This window comes from Glycine max, chromosome 17, assembly GCF_000004515.6.
Source record: "Glycine max cultivar Williams 82 chromosome 17, Glycine_max_v4.0, whole genome shotgun sequence".
Classification (NCBI taxonomy): Eukaryota; Viridiplantae; Streptophyta; class Magnoliopsida; order Fabales; family Fabaceae; genus Glycine; species Glycine max.
In genome coordinates, this window is record NC_038253.2 from 11,113,876 (window position 1) to 11,133,125 (window position 19,250).

Consider the following 19,250-nt stretch of genomic DNA (forward strand, 5'->3'; position numbering starts at 1 on the left):
GATAATCTTCATACTGAGATTAAAACTTATGAGTTCATACATACTATTTAAATCCTTAACTCTACACTTGTAAAAATGATGGTAGGGTGAAACAATCTTCTATTGCATAAATACACACGCATAAGCAAAAATCAAAGACAAAGGAGAAACCCTAACAACCAATCAAACAACAAAAATCCTAACTTAAAAAAAAAAGAGAAAAAAACCTAACTACACATCAGAGAACAACAACAAAGAATGGTGAAAAAGATCATATGATGCCCATAAGGTATCCAATGGATTATGCTTCTTTAAATCGATTCAAAGTCATGGCTTCCCCTTGCCATACTAATGGAGGAGACTCACCAAATTAAATCAAATTTAAACACCTTAACATAACAAAATCCACAAAAATGCAAGTTTTAACAAAAACAAATCACAACTGATTTACTTTTTTAAGGTAATAAGGGCCAATATTGAGGATGTGCCACCCTCTAAAGACCCTTTTAGTGACATCTATAATAATGATTTGAGCAAGACTCTCACTTAAAATGCTAGGTCACCTCCAATATTAGCCAAGACAAATTTCCCAAAACCATAAGCACAATAGAGATTGAAGGAAAATCCTCGTCAATTTTTTTCCAATAAATATTAGTTTGTTAAAATGTTAATTTTGTTAACAGAGGGAATTAAATACTCGTTTCTCTCTTTCTTTTTTCCTTAACCATCAAATTTATCTTATATCTCCACCTTCATCAAATTTCACATTAAAAAACAACACAAATAACTTGGCAAATGTGTAGTAAGTGGTAAATGTCATTTGAATGGGGGGTTTAGAGGGGGAGGTTAGGGGGTCGAGGGAAGAGAGGGACTCAAGATAGCTAGATGAAATAGTGAGTACTAAACCTAAAATTGTAATGACTATATAAAACACTTTGTGTAGGTAATGCCATATGTTATTTTCTTTTAAAATTTAAAAAACTCTTGTTCAAATAAGTGTTGAATGATGATAACTAACAAATAACACTTGATTAAATAAGTATTATTTGAAAGTTTCGTATCAATTAGATATCACCTCTTAGCGTTATCTGAATGCTATTATCTAACTGTTGTTTTTGTCATAGTGTTGTTTTTCTCAAGCTTTATTAGTGACAAAATGACTTTTTCTCCACCCATTTTTCAAACAACATAAATTATGTTTGTCTTATACCAATAAATTTTATCGCAATATTAGAGCTAGATATGTCTATCAACTCTAAATTTAAAAGGAACTTCTCAAATATACCAAAAAATGAACTTCTCAAAGTCCCTCTTTTAATTATTTTGCACGTTGCCCCTTTTCTTTCATCCATTTTCTTCATTGTATTAAAAACACAGTTGTACGTAGTACTCTATCTAGCTATAATCAATTTAAATTAGGAATTTTTTGTGGCATGATATTTGAGCAGGGTGAAGTCTGTTATTGAAACATATTACTGACTTTACAAATGTGGAATCTTAGCCAGCAGAGGATATCAACGTTGTTAATGGTGGATGGCGGAAAGCCAAAAATTCGACATAAAAATATGGCGAATGGCGTAGCGGCAAATGGCAGACAATATATATATATATATATATATATATATATATATATATATATATATATATATATATATAAACAAAACAATAGATAAAAAATAAATATAAATAAAAAATTAAAAAAATGGATTGTATTCAGATAAACTAAAAAAGTTTCATGAGTTCATACAATAACCAAGTACCAATACCAAATAGACTCATTCAAGAGTTCAAAATAAAGGATAAATGCATAATGCAAAGTGCAAAGTAAAGGTTAAGGCTCTAATCATCTTCTCCAATCCCAACATAATCATCTTCGTTGTTATCATAAGGTAGTGGAGCATCTCCCTCTCCCTTTTTTTTTCCATCAAACGCCTCAAAATTAACCATGATTTCTTATTCTTCATATTCAAGTTTAATATCCTCCTCAAACTCTAGATCCTCATCATTTTCTTGGACTGCTTTTTTCTTCCTTGATGAAATCCAACAACCATTGCCCATTTTTTAGAAGTGTGGACAACAGCAGCAGTAGAACTAATAGCAGCACTTGTTGGTTGCTTTCTTTCCCTTTTTTTCCGCCTAGTATACATCCTACATTCTCCAACCCCCGAAGCCTCATACACAGTTGTCCAATTTAGTACATCATCATCTTTAAATACCAAATCATTTCTAGCATCATTATCATCATCTTCATCCATCTCTCCCACGAGCCATGCATTGCACAAATCAATATCATTAAGAGAAATTGGATCAATTTCTTCTCTTGCATTATATCTTTGCTTCAATTGTTGGTTGTATTTGACAAACACCAAATCATGCAACCTCTTGTGCTCAAACCTATTTCTTTTTTTTTGAATGAATCTACAACATAACAAATAAATGTTGATCTCAATCTCAAATACACTCCAAATAAAACTTGACCATCAAAATTAAATAAAAATTAAAAAGCGTAGTTAGAGTTTTGTCATAATTACTTGCTCAAATACACTCCAATTTCTTTCACATCCTAAAGCACTGCAAGTCAAACTCAAAATTTTAATAGCTAGCTTTTGCAAATTTGGAGTTTGTGACCTAAACATTTGTATTTGTCATTTGGTAAAAGTTTCTTACTAGGAGAATGGGTTTTCCTTTGAGCCATTGCAAAGTCAGAACCAAAGTGTTCAGCACCAATCTTGTAAAGATGCAACTCAGTTAGAATTTTCTGTTGCACATCAAATTGTGGAACCAACTTCTTAGTGCAATCAAACAATCCATTAATGACCTCAAAATCAAACTCCAAATCAGTGTTGCCATAAAAGAACTCTGGATTTAAGAAGTGGGCAGCTGCATGCAATGGCCTATGAAGCTAACAATTTCATCTTTTATCAATGATTGCAAACACATTTTTGTACTTGCTTTCATTGTTGTTGAAAGACTTGATAATTGTTTCTTTTTCCTTGTCCATTGCTTCATAAATATAGTCCATGGCTGGTTTCCTTTCACCATCCATTAGACAAAGCACTTTGATAAGTGGAGCCATGACTTTAAGAGTGTAAACCACACTATTCCAAAAAGAAGGCATGAGCACTACCTTTGCAACTTCTTTTCCCTTAGGCTCCTTAGATAACTTGTTTAAGATCCATTCATAAGAAATAAACATCTTTCTAATATTGGATTTCTCTTTGTGGAGCCTTTCCAAGGTTAAATAAGAAGTGGAAAATTTAGTAATAGCATGTCTCACCAATTCCCTCTTGTTTGTACAATTTCTCAACAAACTTAAGGTACTAGAATGGGCATAGATAAACCCAACTAGATTAATTGCCCTTCTAATTGTATTCTTTATCAAGGGAAGCTTCCTAATGTTTTCAAGCATCAAATCAATACAATGAGCTGCACAAGGAGTCCAATAAATATGTTTCCTTTTGTCCTCTAACAACTTACTTGCTAAAACATAGTTGCTCCCATTATTAGTTACAACTTGAACAACGTTCTTTTCTCCAACTTCCTCCACAATAGCATCAAGCAACTCAAAAAGTTTTTCACTTGTCTTTACAAAATCAGAGCCATCAATAGACTTCAAAAACATGGTACCAGCTTGAGAGATAATAAAAAAATTAATGATGCATCTTTGTTTTCGACCAGTCCATGCATCAGACATAATAGTACAATCATACTTGACCCATTGCTTCCTGTGGCCTTTCATCAAATTTTCAGTGTATTCAACTTCCTTCTTCAAGAGTGGAACTCTGATGTCATGATAGCTTGGGATGAGCAAATGTGGCCCATATTGACCAATGGTTGCAACTATGTTCTCAATGTTTTTCAATTTAATGAGGTTGAATGACAAACCAACTTGGTACCAAAAGCGAGCAATATATTGATGCACCTTCAATACTTCATTCTTATCCATTGACTCTCTTATGTTCATTTGCCTTAACATTTCCATTTTTCTTCGATTGATTGCATTTTTTGGATTCTTACAAAATCTGTCCATTGGTCTTTTTTTAGTCCTAGACTTTGTCTTTGCGGCTAAAACAGTAGCATTGCAAGAGTCCGCAAACTCATCTTCACTTCCATCACATCCAATTGGTTCACCAAATTCAAAATTTCTTATATTTGTCACATTACCACTACCATAACTACTGTAAGTGGTCCCACTTTTTTTGTTAGCCATATATTCCTTTAGCTCTTCGACTATATTTGGTGGAGTTTTCTTGTAAGATGCAACGTTACTCGACTTCCTAATCAAGTATTCTTTGGCTCTGGTTATTCCCCCTTTGTGATTTTTCCATAGTAATTACAAACAATGGTGTTTGTATCCCCTTCCATAAGTGTATGACAATACTTCCAATCAGGGTCTGTCTAATTTTTCTTTGTTGTTGTTGCAGTTATAGAACCAAAAAAAGGGTGTCAAACAGAAAAAAAAATAGTACAAAAAAAAACAACAACAAAAAAAGAACAAAAAAAAAAAACAGAACCATGTTGCGGTCACAGACGGTAGCTATTGTCGCCGCCGCTGCTGCCGCCATCGCTGTCGCCGTCCGTTTGTCGTGCGCGTGCGCTGGTGCGGGGTGTCGTCGTCATTGGTACGTGGTGCTAGTGCTGTCGTCGTGCTGGAGTTTGCCGTCGTCGTCGTCATGTTGGAGTTCGCATGGTACCGCTAATCGTGCTGGAGTTCGCGTGTTGCCGTTCGTGCTCGCACTGCTCATCCCCTTTTGCATGCGAAAATCGGGTTAAGGTTGGGTCGGGTTAGTCCAACACGACCCAATCTGTGTTGCAAAAATTTCAAAAAAAAAAAAAGTTGTCTTCCGTCATAACCGTCATTCCACCACGACTGTTAAGGCTATGACGGTCGCCATGGCGCCGTCATATGAAACTCGCAACGCCACTGCTATTTGGTGGCGTTTTTCCAAAAAATCACGACACGATACCGTCATGGCGCCGTTATAACCGCTATTTAACAACATTGGAGGATATACAATAACAATTCCTAGGCTCTCTCCGTAAATATCTTTTTTAATCTGTACGAATTACTAAAAATTTATTGGACTCACATCCTATTTAATTATCTGAGTTAAGTTTTTGTTCTCCGTGAATACATTATGTGTAAGGTAAAACCGTAAGTTTCACAATCCCATATAAAATAGTGAGAAGAAAAGGATAATACGTACTCTCTCACATTCCTTTGGAGTTTATACTCAACTTAATTAAGCTTATATGAATGGATTAAAATGTAAAGTGTATAAGACATTTCTCTAAATTTTTAAATTGTAGTAACACATTAGTCGATTAAAAAATAAAATGAAGATAAAAAAGGTCAGAAAAAATCATGATGAGTAAAAAAGTTTATTGATAACTAGGAGTGTATAGGATAAGCCACGGAATGTTGGAGTAAGATGGCAGGGGCCGATGGTCATGCAGCAAAGGGATTGAGAGCTTTTTCCAATTTTTATATTACACTTTTTGAGGAGTTGCCCATCCTCAGTTGAACGTGGGGAACCGAAACAATAATATGTCTATATCAGCAATCATTATCTATGACCCCCCACTCTTTACCTCTGGTGCCTTCCACTTGTTAATTAATCCCATTACTTTTGCGTTAATATCGTTTGATTTGCGGGGGAAGAAATAAAATTTGATGCAAGAGTTTGATTTATATTTTGAAATGCTTAGAATATACTAGTTCGAACTTCTTATATGTAATATGTTTAAGTAAATTTTAAATAAACTTTTTCGTAGGCTTTTAGCAGTACTACTTTTAGAAAGAAAGATGATTTGATGGTATAATTGATTAATTTTGATGTGTTTTGTGCTTTCTTGAACCTAGTTTGTTTACCCTCAACATGACGAAAAAAAATATGAAATTATTATCAAAACAAAGGTGAAAAGACTACATAGAACATAAAATAATAGTAGAGGTTGAAGGAAGGTTATAGCTCGTAGCCCTGGTGGCATGGTGGGGACAAGATGACACTTGGATCACGTCTGAGACTTTTGCTTCACTTCTTTGCTAGTTTCAACTTACAGACAAACCCTTGTGCAATCTAAACTCTCTAACTTTAGCTTTTATCACACCCTTTTTCTTTTGCCCTCCTCCCCTTCTTTTCGCTCGCACTTTAGCCGGAGTACTATGGCTTAACGTACCGGCATGCACAACTACCAAACACCTTGCAACACGTGTCATTCTTTTCATGGTTCAATGTTTCTAAACATTGCTATTGCCACAACCCTAAAATGTTATTATGTTCTTAGTAACTTAACAAGTAATTCAACAGCATATATACTACGGTGCACGTGTTTTTACTTTTAGTTGAACCGTTTATTTGTCTCACAACAACAATATTTATACATTTGAAAATAATTTTAATGGTTTTACCATTCTTTATTTCTCTTTTTTGTTACTTACACCACATTACATCACCCTTGAATACTATTTCTCTTTTAATTACACGTTCTTTATCGCATTTTTAGACTTTTCTTTCATCTTTCACAAAGTACATGTCTGAAGTATGATATATTTTTTTTTTTTTATATAAAAACTAAGACTACGTTTACTTTTCTGTTTGAAGAGCTCCAAACATTTTTTAATTTTTTAAACTTTGATTACTTTTAAAAATATGTTCAAATTATTAATTTAGGCCCTAAATTATTTAAAATAATTTAATTTGGTTCATAAATTTTCAAATGTTTCAATCAAATCCTCTAATTTTTTTAAAAAAAAATACTTCAACCAGATAATTTTTGTTAAATTCCAATGGATTTCACTTACAAATCGTGACAGTTTTCATTATCGGTGTTAGTTTCAATTTGACATAAATAATTTGATCGAAACACTTTTGTAAATTAGAGAACTTGAAAATTTAAAGAAGCAAACATAGTCATTTTAAATAATTTAGGACACAAATTAGAAACTAAGTCAAAATTCAATTCCATTAAAGGTGAGATTTGGATTGCTTTTGCAAATTCATTAAGTAACCTAAACTTAAGTTTGCATACTTTTATCCATTCATACACTATATATTTTTATGTTTTATTATACTTTTTTAAAAAAAAGCTTAAAAATGTTCCAAATGCGCCAAACCCTATAAAGGATTGGGAGTCACTAGCAATGATCTTGAAGACTTGAACCCAATGAACTTAATACATTGCTGAAGCCGAGTTCGGCTTGGTAACCTGAGCTGAGATTGAGAAGCTCCATTGAATTGATAAATAAGAATGTGAATTTTTAATATTATCTTTATACCAGAAGGTGTATTTGGAGAGGTGTCCCTATCGTATTGCGTACGGTCGGTTCGTGGGCCCAGCTCGAGGAAGCTTTAGCAACAGATTTTATTTATTTAATAATATAATGTAGAAAAGGAAAAAGAAATATATATACACTGCGGTCAGATTTAAAAAATAAAAAGAATATTGCGGACCAACCAACCAGGGCTCGCGTGCTGTTTCTGCAACTGAAAAACAATTATTATTATTTTTCAAAACCTTAAAATGATGTAGCACTTGTGTGTTACCAATTTATTTGCACTTTTTGAAGAGCAACTGCAAGACTGCTTCGTTCAACCCCTCATTTTCACACAGCAGGCGCAGGGGCTCGCGAGATGTGGACCAACTAACTTTACGCAACGTACACTTAGATTTGTTTAAACCCTAGCTAGATATTTTTATAAAGAGAAATAATTAAGAAAATCAATGAATGTACGTATTTGGAAATATATAAACGTCTGCTTTTCTTCTTTTTTTTTTTTTTCTTTCTAGAATATAAGTATTTCTCATTCGAAGACAATCTTATTAAAATCAATTAGAGATGACAAAATGGGTCGGGTCACACGGGTTGGTACCAGCCCGCTATCAATTTGACGAGATAAGATAGAGAATCCAATATGTCAATTCACATTGTGTGTCACACCCAACCTGTCAACCCACCACACACACACATATATATATATATATATATATATATATTTAAATGTAAATACTAGTATGTATTTTTGGGTTGTCACTTTATTTTTTCTTAAGTTTATAGTGTTGTTCAAAAATTAAAATACATATTTATTATTTTTTTATATTATTTTATAAATTCAATTTCTCTAATACTTATAGAAAAATTTATATTAAAATAAAATTTTGAATAAACAATTAATATACTTTACGTTTTTAATTAAATTTGTTCCTCTTTAAAAAAAAATTTGTTTATTTGAATTAATTTTATGAAATAATATATATTTTTTTATTTTTGGCAGGCTGACTAGTCAATCCGCTAATCCACCCTTAAGTAGGATGAGCCAAAATCTTTAACCCATCATTAGAAGACGGGTCAGTTCACCCTCACTTGTTTTTGACGAGTTAGTGATGAGGTGTGTCAAAATGGGTCAAATTGGTTTATTTTGTCACCTCTAAAGTCGATAAGACTATTATAGATAATAAAATTCTCCTTTTCAATATTTAATATAACTATGTAATTATAACTCAAACCTGAAACCTATAATTAAATTAAAATAATTCCACTTCGTGTTTGATGGTACATAAACATTTGTATATATAAGCAACGACAATTTTAGGATGTTAAATGTTGAAAATGGTCAGACCACAACAAAACAACCGCATTGTGAGTATTTGCTAGCACTATAATTTTTTTCCTTTGAAATGACAAAACAATTAATTATATGAAGTACAAAAAAGCCAGAGTATTTTCATTAACATTTTGTTATGATCTATACTAATAATAAAGAAAATAATTTTATTTGGTGTTCATATTTCATTGAATAATTTTATCTTTAAATTATTTCTTAAATTTTTTTCTAACCTATATTAACTTCTCACTACTTTATATTATTAGTTTTTTATTTTATCATTTTTTATTAACTATATTTAACTTCTTTATTTTTTATTTAAAAAATTTAAAAGAGACACTCTCTTCCCCATACTAGAATGTGTTTTCATTAACTAGTTATGATTAAAGTTGAAACACCCATCGGGGGGAAAGAAGAGCGATTTCTTTAACAACGTATTTTGGATAAATTAACTTTAGTCTCAATGAGTGTACTGGAAGTTTTGTTCACCTTTTAATTCAACTGATCAACCTTCTCTTTTACTATTCTTGATCAATTTGTTGTTGCTAATAAATAAACGATTATATCATACAATTAGTAAATTGTTTTAGGAGAAAGCATAGTGACGCATGTTGAAGAAGTGAAGAAACCATATATTAATTCCTGTATTGTTATTATTATTACTATATACACTAAAACCTTTTAAATCTGTGTACACCACACGGCGTGGACTCAACTAGCAAACGGATTTGGAACATCGTCGACAGTAAAGATTAAAAGCCAACGGGGGTTGCTAGAAATGGTTAAAGATCCGGTAAGAATTTCAACTTTTTTTTCATGAGTGTGGGTTGGAATTTTCTTAATGCATCTTTTTTTTTTTTGGGACGACCCTTCTTAATTAGAGATTTCTTACATGTTGTTTAGTGAAGAGGAGAGAAATAGAATGAATAAAAATAAAATGAATGAGTAAAAATAAGTGAAAAATAAAATAGAAATGAAGGGTGTTTGCTTGAAGAGAAATAAAAAAAAAAAAGATAAAAGATAGAGAGTCGAATCAAAATAAGTAAGAAATAATGTAGGTGAATCCTATAATTTTTAAAAACGTTTTCACCCTAATCTTCTCTTCCAAATAAACTAAAGTATTTTCATCTTTTCCCCTCCTCTCAATTTCTTTTCTACATACCAAACATAGTCTCAGTGTCTAGGAATCAGAAGAGTAATTGGAATTCGATTCAACTATTTACGGTTCAAACCTATGTAATAATCTATTATATGGTATATGGTCCTCTGTTGGCAATTCCTTATTGACGCTATACCTGAAAGTATTAGAAATGCCTTCTCGTTTTATTACTTTTTTTCCTAAGAAAAAATGGATTAGAAATAATGGGGACAAGGGGATTGTGTAACTTTTGGCAGGAGGGAGAATTATAAGTTACAACCATTATGGGTCACCACTTAACCAAAGCAAAATAAAAACCTTAATCGATTGCCTATCATTATCATAATTTCTATTCATTTGATATACTATTTCAATATCTATGTAGTATTTTAAATAAGCCATTCCATTCGTCCTCACGGTTTGATCTTTGTTAATTGCATTCTCTCTTCGATCTCCGGCCCCGTTAACCTCAAACGTTAACACCACATCATTCCTTTTATGTCTCCATCAGTTGCTGGTGGGTGGACTCAGAGGTTGACATCTCTTTCTCTTTCTCTTTCTCTCTCTCATTCTCAAGCCGTTTTAGCGCCACCCTTTTATCACTCAGCTTACAGCAATCTAGCTCCAAACCCAAATAGAGAGAGAGAAACTCTAGAAAGAGGGGTTCATGAAATGCTTTATTAGGGTTCTCATATTTGCTTCGTTTCATCCTCTACTACTCCTGAAACTACTCCTTTTCCTTCTTTTTTTCTCTCTTCTCTTCCTTAATTAATAGTCATTGGGATCTGATCTCTCTCTTCTCTTGTGGGTTTTTTCTTTCTTGATTTGGAACTCTCTCTTCTTGTGGATATCTAGCAATTACTACTACACAAGACGTAGTGGGTGAAAGCAAAGCAGTTTGAGGACAAAGAAGGAGGAGATTGAGTTCAATTCCCGAGGAAAAGAATAAACCTTTTTCTACTTTGTTGCTTTTCTTGTCGTCTGTTTTGTCCGCTTGTGTCTCCCTGCCTTTGTTTCAGTGCTGTTTTTTTTTTGTCTGGTTCTGTTGGAACTTGGATTTCATTTGACCAAGTTACGACAAAAAAGGTTGTTGATGATAGAAAGCTTAAACAACATTCTCATAAACCCTATACACCTCAAGATTTAGTGCAGCGAACCAAGTTTTTGGTTTCATCAGATCCACACCGGAATTCTACTTGGAGTCTATACATTGTTACATCGATCCTAGAAGGGAGAAATATATCGAGGTTGTTCTTTTACCCTTAGTTTTTTTAACATGCTCATGCTATTTATCTAGTGCTTTTTATATATTTCTCCGCATGGATCTGTTATATCATATGGGGTTTGGCTTTTTTTGTTATTTACTATAATATATTTTATCATGTGAATGTATGTAAATAATTAGCAGTGTTGAAAATGGTGGATCTTTTGATATATTTTATGTTTTAACTTCTAACAAACAAGTACGACAAGAAAAGACAAATAAAGGAGAAGCCCAAGTCAAATGGTAAAAGTCATAAAATCTTTGACGAAACTGTGATCAGTGTTCGGTTGGTGTTTGTATCTCATCGACACCAACCTCCAAATCATGCTTTAACCCCCTCACGCCGGTTTTCTTTTTGGTTTTACACCTTACTATACAAATCTCATTGCATATATAGCCAAGTGCAAACCGGACAGACCACTGTTCCTGGTAATTGATGATGTTTTTTTTTCTCCTCAAATTGCTTAAACAAGGAGCTTCTAAGTCGTGCTATTAGGCCATAATGTAAATGTGACTTCCTTTGAGTGCTCTATCAACCTCTTTGTAGGCTGGAAAAGCTGAATGTTTGGTGCTATAGCATACAACATCATTCACTACTCTTCATAACACCCCATAATTGCATTGTAAAAAGTGTGTCCTCTCTGCCGTGTGTCCCAACCTAATTTAGTTTTTCTTCTTTAAGGAAAATGAGTCAACGGTTTCACAAGTAAAGTTCTTCTGGAATATCTCCTATGACTTTTTCATGAAGCGATTACTCAGACCATCGATAGTTTTTTTTTTCCTTTTTTATTTCAACTATATAGCTTGAATTTGATTAGTGTGGGTGTGGGTGCTTAAAAAGATACTACCTTCTTAAGTGCTTAGTATTGTTTCTTTTTCATTTCATTCTTCTTATATTTCTTCTGCTTTCTGTGATCATTCCTTGGATCTAATTAATCAAACCCAGCTGCATCGCATTCGATGTTGAAAATGTGAACTGTGGGGAAAGACGAGAAATTCCATGTATGTTTTGAAAATTTTGATGACATAATACTATACAATGAACTTGTTTAATTTTGGGTAGATTTGTTGGACGAAGACGGGGAATGCTTAGAAGTGCTTTCTCATTGTCCAAGTATAAACGAAGAAGGATAATCCACAGCTGATTCAGTCCCTAATGGGCATAAATATAATTGATTAATTGTAAAAGTTCCAACTTGAATATATGCACAAACAATATTGGAGGACGAGATGTGGCCTTTTTCATCAATATTTTTGTTGATTCAATACACGTTTTAATCTATCGCTTTTTGATAGTACAAGACTATAATGTTGTCAAATAAATAGTTAATTAAATAATAAATACATATTGCACAACAATTCAGTGGAATAATTTGGTTATCATTTATGTTTTCCGGTACATTTTTCCAATTAATTCATATTGATTTTGTATTACTCATTTTCTTTTCCCCTTTCTTTCAAATTTACAAGGGACGTGTTTTATAATTTACCTAGATTTTCTTTCTTGCTTGTTAATATACTTACTGACTTATCGAAAACTTAATCTTCGACTTGTTTCCGTTAGCTGAATTATGCATGAGTCTGACTAGTCTTTTTATTGATTATGGGTACAACATAATGGTTTCCTTATCAATCTTGTTGCTTAATATAAAACGTTCATTAGTTAGACATTGAAACAAAGCAACGGGTTTACGTAGTGTCTAAGACATGAATTACTCTTCTTCATTTCCTTTGCTTTTCGACTTTTCGTTTGTCTTCTTTAACCCTTTTCTTTTTTATTTATACTTATTAGACTATACCTTCATTATATTCATCTCTATCGGTACTCAATGTAATCCTTTTTTCTGATTATTACAAAGCATGTCTAATGTTTTGTCAGGAGGATATAAGTAACGAGTTTGGATCATTATATGCTGTTCTTATGCTTGTTCATGTTCTCTCCATCAATCAAACTATTAATGTTATCAAATATTGCAACTTGACATAACATTGTTGCTTGGAAGATTATTTTAAATTTTAAAGCACAGGCATGTATAACTTTTGACATATTGATTATCATTTCTGGTCTGATCAACTGTGAAAGTTCAAATATAAGTGGTAGCAATATTATTCATTATATGCACGAAAAAAATGTTAAACTCCATGTTTGCAAGAAAGGTGTTAATTTTTTTTTTTCATTTTTTTCAGACACAGGTTTTAATTCTTTAAGAGCGGAGATGAACACGTTTTCACATGTACCACCAGGCTTTCGATTTCATCCGACCGATGAAGAACTTGTCGGTTACTACCTTAGGAAAAAGGTAGCGTCTAAAAGGATTGATCTAGATGTCATCAAAGATGTCGATCTCTATAAAATTGAACCATGGGATCTCCAAGGTAATTCTTCATACAAAGCTTTCATTAATCAAAGCATTACATACAATTAAGAACATGTATCATAGTATATATAGTATATAAACTCACATTTGTTACTCATGTAAACAGAATTATGCAAAATAGGAACCGATGAACAAAGTGACTGGTATTTCTTTAGTCATAAAGATAAGAAATATCCAACTGGAACTCGCACCAATAGAGCTACAAAAGCAGGATTCTGGAAAGCCACGGGAAGAGACAAGGCAATATACTCTAAGCATTGCCTCATTGGCATGAGAAAGACTCTCGTGTTTTACAAAGGACGAGCCCCAAATGGACAGAAGTCTGATTGGATCATGCATGAGTACAGGCTAGAAACTAATGAAAATGGAACAACTTCTCAGGTAATTACTAGTTAACACCTATTAGTCTATTACCCTTCTAATTGTTTAAATAACACTTCAATCTCAAAAGTATTTATCTGCATGTTTGGTTTTAACCCATGTAGTTTTGTTTATTTGGATATAATAAATTCTTTTTTTTTTTCATTTTTTAAGTTTGATTTCTATAGATAAATTATATTTATAATTTTTACCCAATTAGGATATTGGTCGTTATAATTTTTATTTATTGAGAAATCAACTTTTAAGTGACTAAAGCATAAATAAATAAATAAATAAAAATATATAGTCTTATATTTAATTTAAGTATAAATTATCTGAACATAAATTCAATTATATAAATATTACAGAAATAAAAAATCTTATTTAGCATTTTGTTTTGTCATTTTCTACTGCTTCAGTACATGCTGTCAAGTCCCATATAGTTTTCATCTATTAGTCGAAATAGATATTATTTCATAATATTTTCAAGTATTCATCAAATTGTCTAATAAGTCACACAACATTCTACTGCATGCGTGAACTCAAACAAAATTCATATAACTATACATAATATTAGCTTAAATATATTTCTAATCCTACGGATATAAGTAAGTTTAGTTATAGTCCACCATTTTTTAATGATTTAAATTATCATAAAATATCAAAAATTGAAAGGCTACTTGTTTATATATAATATGTCTAAATGCATCTCATATCATTAGTAAGAGATGCCAGGGGTTATTTTTAAATATTTTTAAATTTATAAAGATTAAAATCAACAAAAGAAATTGAAAGGCTACATCAAATTTAATCATATTTTATAAAGACTAAAATTATTTTTACCCATTAAAATATTTGTATGATTTAATTTCTTATGTCTTACCTCTTCTATTCAATTCTAAAACCTTTTACTCTAGCATTGCACCAACTTATAAACACTTTAAATCGCACGAAATTATGAAAATTAACTACTCACAGCTGCATATTGGATTTTTGTGAAAGTATATATTGGGGGGAAATTGCGTTAAATTGACTTCAAATTAATAGCAGATTATGTAGACTTTATTTTTTTTATAAGTAAATATATGTAGAGTGCTAAGAGTATTCTAACCTTCCATACAAATATAGCAGAAGAATATCACCGCATAATGCATTACGCGACTATACTCTCCACCGGATTAATGCACAGTACTAATATGAGAATAACGAGTGTAGCTCTTGCCTTAGATGAAAAATAGGACTAAAATCTCAACTTTGGTTGAATCATACAACCTTTCCAGGCTACTTGTTCTCCCTAATGGTTATCTAGTATTAGCATAAATCCAAATAGAACGGATCGTTGATTTTGTCTTCTAGCTCATGTACGATTCATTAAAATGCTACCATATGAATTCCAGTTGTCAATCTAATATTAAAATTAAGATGTTTTCTCTTACCACCCATTTATGCTTCAACGTCTAATTGGTACGAAAACATTTCATAGTCAATATCAATGTGCTGCTATAAAATTTATTCAAGACGAATAATGTTAAATATAAAGACAGACGACAATTTCACAAATAATAAGGACTCTAATTAATCATTTTATTTACAACATTAATCGACTGTTTCAAGTTCTGTGGGAATTGTTTTAGGCAAATTTAATATTCTGCTTAAATTTACATGCATTTGAACAACTTATAATTCACAGAAATTTATTCATATACATTAATTTGTTATAAAATAATCGTATATTACCCAAAAATAAACCCTCCAATTTAGTTAAACCAACATGTTGCTAATTTTGTGACCTTGTAATAATTTCCTAAGTATACCTTCTGTAAATATTTAGGTCAACATTCTTAATTTTTACATTGTGCTTTCATGTGGAATTTTAGTTGAAAAAATCAGGCCAGGGTTTATTTAATTTTTTTTTAACGTTTTAACCGTTTCAGGAAGAAGGCTGGGTTGTGTGTAGAGTGTTCAAGAAGAGAATGACAACAATGCAGAAAGTGGGAGAGTATGATCAATCACCCTGTTGGTACGATGAGCAAGTTTCCTTCATGCAAGATCTTGAATCCCCCAGGCGCAGTATTTCTCTGCCTTATGCATCATACCACCACCACCACCACCCTAGCTGCAAGCCTGAGCTCATGGAATTGCAATACAACAACATTCCCCACGATGCATTCCTCCAACTTCCACAACTTGAAAGCCCCAAAGTTACTCAATCAGCATGCTCAGTTGTCCCTTATGGCTATGAAAACAACAACAACAACAACAACAACAACAATGGAAGCACCTTGCAGTTCTCATCACTCACTCAGGAAGAACAGTTACAATATTGCAATAACCAACAAAGTCACCATTCTCTCTATGGCAGCAATGATCATGCGGTTGACCAGGTCACAGATTGGCGTGTACTTGACAAATATGTTGCTTCTCAGCTCAGTCACAACAACCAAGATGTCGTTTCCAAGGAAACCAGTTATTCCAATGCACCCATTTTCAATGTGACGGAACAAGTTTCTGTGGTTGCAAATGGATCCAAAAAGGAGCAAGTTTCTCAGGAGTATGCTTCAACGTCTACCTCCAGTTACCAGATTGACCTGTGGAAGTGAATTTTTTTTATACATATATATAGTAACTATATAAATAAGATATCATATGATGCATAATACTAATTATAGGAAGTGCGTACAAGTGAATGTTGGAAAAAAAGAAAAAGACCATAGTGTTGCTCCGTGTTGTTGTACATAATAAACCTAAAATGTTTAATATATCATTAGTTGTATTGAACCTCTTGAGGCTGGAGTATATGGACTGAAATGTATCCATTAGTGTTGCAATTCTTCAGTTGAAAAAGACACGCCTATATACAGCAAACAGATTGGTGCTTCAAGGTCAACTCGATCTACAGCAAGAAGTGATCTATATGATGGGAAGAGTTCTATGAATTAATGTTACAGGTGATTTGTTCACTACAGCTTAATGTTGCATTTATTATAAAAGTTACATATGTTTTCAGTTTGTATTTGAAATAGCCAATTACTTGGATATATGATTGGATCTACCAGAAGTTTAAGAATGGAGGGATGAGATTTGAGAATCTAAACTAAGCATGCTTCTGATATATCGTTCCTCCACTGTGCCAGTTTAGAATTGACTGTAATATGGCCTTTTCTGCAAGCGTTCAATTTCTGTATAGCATATAAGATGTGAAATTTCAAACACCAAGTTAAAGAGATTATAAATCACTGAAATTGACTGAAAATCATTAACTTTATATGCGCGTGTCTTCTTTCATTAGTTTTGTTCGTTCGAGTGGACAGACTCTCGAATCAAAATTTATATTGAGTTTATGCTTTCACAATTGGAAAATGCTGAATGTCACAAAAAGAATCGCACGGAAAGAAAACAAATTAATCAATTTTATTTTTTCATTTTTAAATAAGATTTTTGAAGTTGGTAAACTGCTGAGTATTTGAGTTGATCGTATGACTCCAGCCTAAGTTTACCCAAGTTAAAATTGTTGGAAAGGAGAAGATTATAGGAAGTATTTGAGAGAAATGGAGGAGAAAATATTTGAAAGAATACTAATTTTTATTACTTGAGAAATGCTTTTGTTTTGGTTTTGTTGGCTTTTTTTTATCCACTTACAAATGATAATATCTTCCCTTTTATAGGCTTTAAGGAAGAGTTCTAGATATATTAAAAAAGTTTTCACACATTTTAAGGGAGAGTTCTACACACTTCTTTCAACTATTTAGTTCTATACACTTCTTCAGTTAAATATTACTTCTATTTATTTCTACACTTTTCTAGAAGTTTCTTTAAAATAATAGTACAAACTTAATGGACCTAACACTTGATTAATGGACTAAATCAAGTTTATATTATCCAAAACCACCCATTAAACTTGACTTATCATTCAAACTAAGCTTCTTAAACTTGTTTTAGTCCATAAAGCGTCTTCTTTAGCTTGAGAACTTTGTCTTCTCCTTCTTCTTTCACCTTGTATCTCAATGGTTGCTCGATATACACTTCTTCCTTGAGAACTCCATTCAAGAAGGCAGACAGCACTTGCAACTAGCCTCCAGGCGAGCAATCGAAGCAAACATCTCATCATAATCAATCCCAGCCTTTTGATTGTAACCTTTTGCAACTAGCCCTGCCTTGTATCTTTCAATTTCTCCCTTGGCATTCTTCTTTGTTTTGTACTCCCACTTGACACCAATAGCCTTGTGCCCTTTTAGAAGGGAGACGAGTTCCCATGAGTCGTTCTTCTCGATGGATTTAACTTCCTCGTCCATTGCATCTCTCCATCTTTTATCTTGCACAGCTTCTTCAAAGTCCACTGGTTCACAGTCTGTAAAGAGACAAAATAGTGTGATATTATCCAATCTCTCAGTTCGATCATAAAGATCTTAGAGGGTTCTTGTGCGTGACATAACCATTTCACTCTCAGGAGATGACAAAATGTCTTCATGAGTGGTTGATGTTGATGGGGTGAGCTCTTGCCGAACATGTTGAGGTGTCTTTTCTTCTTCAATTGGAGGAAAAAATTTGTATTCCTTTTCATGAGTCTCAAAGTCCCATTGTCATTCTTCGTCAAACACCACATCTCAACTGATTACCATCTTCTTGTTGTTTTGGGTTGTACAACTTGTACCCTTTTGAGCTTGAATCATAACCGATGAAGATGAATCTCTCACTCTTGTCATCAAGTTTTGTTCTTCTCTCATTTGAGACATGAACATGAGCTATACTCTCAAAGACCCTTAAGTGAAAGATACCAAGCTTTCTTCCACTTCATGTTTCTTGTGGTGTCTTTCCCCATGCCACAGCTTCTGCCCAAAATTCTTTTGGTAGTTTCTTGCTTTTGAGCATGCTTCGAGCCATATCAAGGATTGTTCTATTTTTCCTTTCTGTCACACCATTCTATTAGGGGGATCTTGGAACTATTAAGGGACATCTGATTCCATTCTCTTCACAGAACTCTTTGGAAGGGAATTCTCCTCCTTGGTTAGTCCTCATGGCTTTGATCTTTTGACTACTTTCTTTCTCTATTATAGCTTTGAACTTCTTGAAGGCGGAAAAGACTTTTGATTTTTTCTTTAAGAAATAGACTCATGTTTTTCTTGAAAAATAAACAATGAAAAGGAGGAAATAGTTATTTTTATCTAGTGAGCATGGCTTGATTGGCCCACAGACGTCAACATGTATTAGCTCGAGTGGCTTCTTAGCTCTTGAGTTTAACTCCTTTGGAAAACTCATTCTGAATTGCTTGCCAAGTAAACATCCTTCATAGAGTTTATCAGGGTGGTTAATAGAGGGTAGTCCTCTCACCATCTTCTCCTTTGATAATAAACTTAAGCCTCCAAAATTTAAGTGCCCAAATCGAAGATACCATAGCCAGGATGCATCAACGTAGCAAGCTTTAAGACATTTTGCAACATCGTTTTGGATATTCAATAAGAACATCCTATTTCTTGACATTGGTACCTTGGTGATTAGATTGTTTTTCCCATCTCTGATGGAAAGAC

General features: G+C 32.9%; 1 protein-coding gene across 1 annotated transcript; it reads left to right on the plus strand.

The window, feature by feature from the left end:
* The first annotated feature begins 10,133 nt into the window (after positions 1-10,133).
* Positions 10,134-16,985, plus strand: LOC100797916 (NAC domain-containing protein 7). The gene is made up of 4 exons (XM_006600763.4): positions 10,134-10,970; positions 13,175-13,363; positions 13,472-13,746; positions 15,660-16,985. Exons 2-4 carry the CDS (start codon positions 13,204-13,206, stop codon positions 16,323-16,325), a joined length of 1,101 nt encoding a protein of 366 aa, XP_006600826.1. The 5' UTR covers positions 10,134-10,970; positions 13,175-13,203; the 3' UTR covers positions 16,326-16,985.
* Positions 16,986-19,250: the final 2,265 nt, after the last annotated feature.